The following is an 8,051-nucleotide window of genomic DNA, read 5'->3' as shown; positions in this document are numbered from 1 at the left end:
AATAAAACATATAAAAGGAAAATAATTAATTTGGAGACAAAAAACCCTCACAAAAACAATCATAATCAAAATATTTAAAATAATAGAAAAACTTAAATCTTAAACCTAACATAATATATTTATATAATAAAAAAATTGATGAAATGAGTGTTTTACTTATTTTTTTGTTGAGATAAATTATTAGTTTTAGTAATTAAATATTGATATTCTTAAATGGTGCAAGATTAAAAAATTATAACCGATCTATTTTGTACTACTCCAAATAAGATTGGATTATTTTACAAATTTCATTGTAGGTTAGATTGCATTTAAAATATGAGATACACACTTATAATATATTGGTTTGATTATGTTGAGTGTAATACTACTTAACACCTCAAATTTAACTAAAATAATAATAATTTAATGGAACATTCGAAGCAAATGAGAAGTGTTGTAATTTGTATGTTGCGGAAATAATTATAAGATGAGCCTTTTCAATGGAATAATGTTTATTAAAGAGAGTGTTTGGGTTAAAAATCTCCTATAACTCCTAAATTAAGAAAGATTTTCTTCCTTGAATTGTTAAGAGTAAATAGCACTTGAGATGCCAAACTTTACCACTTGTATTATTTAGATTTCTAACTTTTTTTGTTGTTGTAACAATTAGACTTTATATTTTAGCTGACATAGGTCCCTCCAATATTATATTATATTAAATAAAACCTACTTTATAAGGGTAAAATAAGTTTTTTAACCAAAAAAAAATGTAACACCAATTTATTTTTTCTTTATAACCAAATTAAATAATTAATTATTACCAAATCTATTATTTTGGTAAATTGACCCAAATATTCTTATCAAATATTAAAAAATTATTTTCTATTATACCTCTAAAATATTTAATATCACTTATATATATTAATTAGTTGAGTTTAATAGAAATATCTATAGTGAAAAAAAATGATGTCATAGATAGAAACATTCCCCGTGTGCTATTTACCCAATTGTTAATGTTGAAGTTGCCTCATATTACACATTCCGTTAACTTAATCAACTTTGTGAATATGTTTTTCATATAAATTGAAAGAATTAATTGTACGGAGTACTTGCAAAAAAAGTACTCTGCTTAAGTCAGTCTTCGACTCACCACCAAATCCAACAGTCAAAAGAAGTAAAATGAATCCAAGATCCCCCAAATGAGTCTCTTGCCTAAAAATTAATGACAAAGAAAATAGATAGACTTATCATGATTAGTCTACATGTCAATCTTTCTAATTGTCTTTCCCGCTTCTTTTATCGTCTTTCAAATTCATATGTTAGCTTAATGACACAGAGCAATTTATCAGCCTCTATTCTCATTGAGCTTTCACTCCTTTTCTCGTTCTTCTCTTATCTCTAGTTAAACGACGTGTTTAATTTGAGATAAAGTTCGTACATTGTGCTCTTTCGAGCTTTGTTCTACTACTGAGTACTTTTGAATTCTTTTCTTCGATGAGCTCTTCCAAGCTTTTTCTACTAATGAGCTCTTCCAAGCTTACATCTACCATCGAGCTCTTCACGAAGAGCTGCATTGGACTATTTTCGTGGCCGAGCTCTCTTCGGCTCTCATCTATGATGAACTCTGAGTCTTATCCTTAATGAGCTTTGTTGTGCTAATTCTCTATGATAAACTCTACTCGACTCATGTTCTTCAGTCTAACTCTTCTCAATTTATTAAGTAAAACGACTAGTTTTACTTAACTTATATCACCGATTTTAATGTGGAAAATCTCCCCCCCACAGAGAGTGAAATCAAAATTTCTTTCATGGTGTAGTGTGAAGGAGAGAATGGCTTATTTTGGAAGTAAACATTCAAAACTAGAGAAACATAAAAATGATTAATTAATGTAGTAGAGATGATAATTATGATTAAATGGTTTTTAAAAATAGATTTTCCTACCACGCCACGAAATTGAGCCAATTGCTACTTTAATCGTAGATGATAGAATCAAGTTTAAACGTAGTATGCAAATAAGTCCTCTACCATTACCATACGAGAGTCAAGAGATAGAAATCTATGAATAATAAACTTTAATTATAATAAGATACAAACTACGAATTAATAATTATAATGCTAAAAAATAATACACACTTATACGTAATAATAATTATTGTAAATTGTATTAATTAATAACGCATGTATTGTTAAAAATTACAACTTTGCCATTATTAAAATCAGACTAGAGACCCAATCTCAAGTCCAAGGTTACAGTTGTAGAAGAAGAATAATCCAATTCTTCCATGGTTGAAGCAGCAGCATCAGCAGGAGGAGGAGGCAAGTTCAAGTCAAGACCACCGCCATTGATGTTATTCATGGAGGAGCTCAAACCTCCATTATTCGACGACGGCGACAACAATGGCGAACAATAATAATCCTCCTCCCCAAACTTCTCCCAGTGACACCTCTTGTGACCACCCAACGCTTGTCCACTCGCAAACACTTTCAAACAAATCCCACACCTGTGTCCTCCTCCGCCGCCCGAACTACTCGATCCCAGTTCCATCTTCTTCTCCGAGGCGACGTCGTTTTGATCCCGATGATCGTCGTGGTCGATACCTTCATCGTCGCCATCGATCTTGGCTGCAATGGCGAAGCATCCCTTGACGTTCTTGTGGCTCGCTCTGTGCCCTCCCAGCGCTTGGTGCGATCCAAACACCTTCTTGCAACTCGAACACTCGAAACGATCATGGAAACTCGATGTCATCCATAAACGGCTCTGATCAGCCTCCGCTTCTTGATGATGGTGACGATGATCATCGTCATCATCGTGATCGTCCTTTTTGGGCGAGCCACTGGCTAGCAGAAGCAAGCAAGAAGCGACGTCGTATTCCTCAACCGAAATCGATTCGACGTAACGATTGGGAGACCAGAGAGGATGAGGCGATGATCTTCGGAGATTCGGCGGCGGATTGATCCCTCGCCACTGCCGCTCGGGGTGGCAGCGCATGTGGCCGAAGAGAGCCTTCCAAGACCAGAACTTCTTGCCGCACTCACTGCAGGGCATGGTGATCTTGGGCGCTCCGGGGTCAGGGCCTCTCCGGCCATGTTTTGGGGCGCCTTCGGTTCGGGCCGTTTTGGATCGTTTCCTTTTGGGGTTGGTGGTGTTGACGGTGGTGATACGGTGTCGTTCTGGAGGAGGAGAAGGGACGGAGGCGGTGATGGCGGCGGTGGTGATGGTGGTGGTGGTTGATACGACGTCGTTGGGGTGGTGGATTGGTGGAGTTGGGAATGAGAAGTGGGAATGTGAATAGTTGGTCATAGTGAACAAAGTGGGGAAAAAAAAGTTGAAGTGGGGGTGGGAGTGAGGGTTTTGAAGACTCCAAAAAAAACGGTTATTTGGGACACTCTCAGAGATCGTGTCCGTTATTCATTAAAAAATAATAATTATAATTATAATTATAATTATAAAAAGCATGTTTTTATTTTACACATATTTATTATTGACTCGTGGCAAAAAGAAAAAAAATAAAATATTGATGATAAGACTGAATTTTAATTTATTTTGGAGGGGATAAGCTTGGATAGTTGAAAGTCTGTTATTTTTTTTTACTTTTTGGTCTTCAGTTTTGTAGTTAGTTAAAATGTGGTTGATTTATAAAATTGTTTAATTTTGTTGAAAAATAAATAAATAAAATTCTTAAAAAAATGTAAGAAAGTGTCTTAGTAAGAAGTTTTCATTATGTATTTCAAGCTAGACTATAGTAAGGAAATGACTTGGGTATTTTTGTTAGTGATTTTTAGTGATTCATAATTTTTTTTTAGTCTATGTGTCTAATCACTATATGATATATTTTTCAAATAAGATAAAATTATTTTTATAAGTGGTAAAATTATATATATATATATATATAATATTGTGTAAAATGGTTTTGTCCTTGCAAGGGCAATTTTTGTTGACAACATTACTTTAAGAGTTTAACATAAGGGGGAAAATATCACGATTATTGTTTTTAAAGAATCTTTTAGTAAAATAGTCAAAGTTTTAAAAATTGGGACAAAGATTTTGAGATACATTTGAGTACAAATAATATTACATTACTTTGTGCCACACCTTTGATGGAGCTGAAACAAATTTTAGGGGAATATAAATGTTTTATAAAAGTTAATATATACGTATTTTTTTATTAAATTTATTGTATTTTTTCAATTGTTATTTAAGAAAGTGAGGAAGACTATGGCCACTCTAGTGATCCTCTAATTACATCATTGTGCCATACAAAAAATAATAATTAGTAGATTACTTTGAGTCGTGTATTTAATATTATCCCCAAAAATTATATATGATAAACATCAAATTTGTCTATTTTTAATTTACCATTCTTCAATGATTATACACTTGATTTTTTGTTCATATATGTTTAATTGGTTTATTTTGTGATTTTATAATTTTCAAAACATTGTGATGAAGAAAATGAATTTGAGATGTTTTACAAGAGATGATTAAACTTGGAATTACAAGTCTGAAACTTCATACTTGATTTTGATAATTTTTCAATATTCTTTTGGAATTTTTTTAGAAATACAAAGTTTAAATATTTGCTCGAAATTACAAGTCTGAAACTTCACACATGATTTTGATAATTTTTCAATATTCTTTTGGAATTTTTTTAGAAATACAAAGTTTAGATATTTTTTTTAGCTTTTCATATATTTTTGAATCGTCTAATTCCGAACTATATCAAAGAAGTTATGGTTAAAATACCGTCAGTGGTTGTAACTGAAGAAACACGGAAAAATGCACGTGTGCTAAAAATGGTCACAGGCCGTGGTCATCTTTATTCCAAGCCACAGCCTGGGGGACAAAACACAGTGGCTGTGGCCGTTATAAACCACTGTCCGTGGCCAAAGTCCAATAAATGCACCAAATCGACTCGAGTGGTCGCGACCAAAATACATAAATAACTAATATATATATATGTATATATTTGAATAACACAAAAACCAAAATATTCAATATTATAAAAGAATTGAGAGCAAAATTTGATCTAAGTGGAAAATGGACTATTTGTTAGAGTTTTATGCCCTAATTAAAACTCAATTTCTTTGTAATCTCATTTATTATCAATAAAAGAATAGAAATCATTTTTTGACTTGGTCAATCACTTTGCTCACATGTTTTATTTTCATGATTATTTGTTTAATATAAACTTCTATTAAATCTCGAGCATATAGCTAATCGTATTTATCACAGTAGAATATAAATATGATTATATGTTCAAAATAAGTTAGTCCTAAGATTAGCCAGTGCACATGATTTATACTGACTTGCCAATGTACGATATGTTCTACTTACACATCATAGTGTTATGTTTTTTCCAAAACATTAGAAAAGTAAATAAGATCGGATGTATTTGTTACATCGGACTGGACTGATATTGACAGTAGATAGGATAAGTAAACATACCGTTATTATCTATTCTAGTCATATCATATAGTTAGGTCAATTCAATCTCAATTATGAGTGGTTAGTATTCTAACTGATTGTATTATTTGAGTTCTTTGACTTGTTCGTTACCAGCTTACTCTACGGACTAGCCCGTACTATGTCTTGGGAACTCAGTAGTATAATTGAGTGGGAATATTAATCATAGATATGAACATTTATAGCTTCTGATGAAGAAGTGAAACGATGGTTTTCTTTTAGTTTGGTTCAAGGTGTTAAGTGATAGAGATCTCATTTCAGTAATTAAATTAGTTTACTGAAATATCATTTACAAGGAACTAAATGTTTTAAGGATAAAATACAATGAGGGGTAAAACAATATTTTAGTCCTATCTCATTGTAGATCGTCTATAGAGGATTGAGTAACAATTATGGTTATAACGATGGATAATTAATAGCGTATCTATATTTGTCATAGAGCGTTCTATGAATTCAAGAGTGCAATTCTGAGTCTATAGTGGAGTCACGAGGAATTAATAAGTTAGTATGTAACGCCCTAGATAGCCAAGACCGTTACACTGTGTGTTTGTAAAGTGCCAGACTTGCTAGTCAAGTCTATTAGTTGAAAGCGTGTCTACGAAACTGTAAAGGAACTAGGGTTTAAGATATTTTGGTCTCAAAAGCTACATTTTCATTAAGAAACATTGTTCGCTAACAAGGGATCCCAAAAATATCACTTTAAAGGCCATTTACAAAAGTTACAAGGTTCAAATACATAAACCAGCCATACTAAGGCAAAACGAGCAGTTAGGTAACCCCTGTCCTGACTCACTCCTCAACCATGGCGATCGAACAGCTGGCTATGTACATTTCACCTCGGAGCTCTCCACCTCAGGCTTGGTCCAGCTTGCCCTTGCCTTTACTTGCACCATGTAGCACCCGTGAGCCAAGGCCCAGCAAGAAAACACAACAACAACAAAGCATAAGCAATTAGCAACAAGTCAGTATCTCACATCACATTACATAATCTCAACCATGTCACCAATCGGTATAATCAGGTACTTCAAATAATAAGCATATCAACTCACGTCATTTATAGTTTACAAATGATAACTAGGGCTGGCGCCCTCAGGCTACCCCCTCTGTTATCCCGTTGACTTTGGCTACCAGTGGCCAATCTGCGCCCTGTGCGCTAATATCATGTACGGCACTCTTAGGCCGCTTTTACATGTCCCATGGCGTAATACCATCATTGACACGATACAATTCTCGGGAGCACTTAGTCCCATCACAAACATACAACCGGGTGCAGTTTTCTTACCTTTAGCTTTCAGATGAATTAGCTATGGGCGACACTCCTTGAGCGCGATCCGATCCTCGAGTCCTAGCTAGTTACCTAGTCACAACCATGAGGGAAGACACCATTAACAACCTTAAATGAGTTCCCAAGCCAAGTTCTAGTACTCGGAACATTGAACTTCACCAAATATAGTAAAAGACTCAACCCCGAGCACCTTAGGTTAAATTTCCAAGCCTAAAATCTCTAAATCCCAAAATCCCTTAAGCGCCGCGGCATAGGCCACCCATGCCGCGGCATGGCCCCTAAACAGAGCCATCCAAGGCACAAAAATAGGTAAGGGCCGCGGCATTGCTTGGACCATGCCGCGGCCCGCCCTTCTCCCTCAGCATGCAACACCCTTGAAGGGCCGCGACTCACCAAGAACCATGCCGCGGCCCGACCCTTCGAACCCAGAAAAAAACCACAATTTTCAATCTCCAAACCTCACCTAAAGCTATCCCAAAGCCCCCAAACCAAAACCAATTAATTCCCAACTTCTTTAACATGATCTAAGCAACATAATTCCCAAGACAACACAGCCCAACACACTTCAATCTCTTCCTTTCAACTTCTGAAATCCAAATGCTACAAACACCCAAACCAATCACTGAAACACAATCTAGAACCTCTAAACTTGGAGTTAGAACTCACCTTTGCTGTAGAATCACTTCACCAAGCTGTGGCCAAGCTAGGTCTCAAAGTTCCCTTCTTAATTCTGCCTTAGAACATCACAACTAAACATGTTTCAGCACTTAACTAAAACCCAGCTAAAACTCATAATTCAACCACAGAAAACAGAGTTAAATGGTTACCTTAATCCTGTTCTAGTGCTTGATAAATCCCTGGGCTAGACCATCAGTTCCTCACCTCAAATCACAGAATCCAGCTTGTTTCCCCTTTGATTTTTCTGTGTTTTTTCCTTCCTTTGGTTTTTTTCTCCTTAAACGTGAGAGAGAGAGAGAGAGAGAGAGAGAGAGAGAGAGAGAGAGAGAGAGAGAGAGAGAGAGAGAGAGAGAGAGAGAGAGAGAGAGAGAGAGAGAGAGAGAGATAGAGCTAAGTTAAGGTCGGTTTGTGTTTTTATTCTAAAGGCTTCCTTAAGTCTAACTTATCCATTAAGTTAATCCCAAGGCTCGGGGTGCCGGAAGCGTCCCCGAGGCCAAAACGGTAAAATCCCCCAATAATCCCGCCTAGACATCCTAACCTCAAATATATCTCCAATTATTTATTTTCATCACCCGATAGTCTAAACCACTACCCGACACCTAAAATACCCCTGACTTGTCCAAAGTCAATTATAATGCCCCGTT

The 8,051-nt window shown here is 35.4% G+C and overlaps 1 protein-coding gene across 1 annotated transcript; it reads right to left on the bottom strand.

Moving 5' to 3' along the window:
- Nucleotides 1–2,201: 2,201 nt before the first annotated feature.
- On the bottom strand, nt 2,202–3,281 carry LOC133792503 (zinc finger protein ZAT3). Its single transcript, XM_062230413.1, has 2 exons — nt 2,806–3,281; nt 2,202–2,724 (listed from the first exon to the last, which is right to left on the bottom strand). Exons 1-2 carry the CDS (start codon nt 3,279–3,281, stop codon nt 2,202–2,204), a joined length of 999 nt encoding a protein of 332 aa, XP_062086397.1.
- Nucleotides 3,282–8,051: the final 4,770 nt, after the last annotated feature.

The sequence above is a fragment of the Humulus lupulus genome, chromosome 7, assembly GCF_963169125.1.
Source record: "Humulus lupulus chromosome 7, drHumLupu1.1, whole genome shotgun sequence".
NCBI lineage: Eukaryota > Viridiplantae > Streptophyta > Magnoliopsida > Rosales > Cannabaceae > Humulus > Humulus lupulus.
The sequence above is the reverse complement of the archived record's forward strand: the minus strand, read 5'-3'. Positions and strand labels throughout refer to the sequence as shown.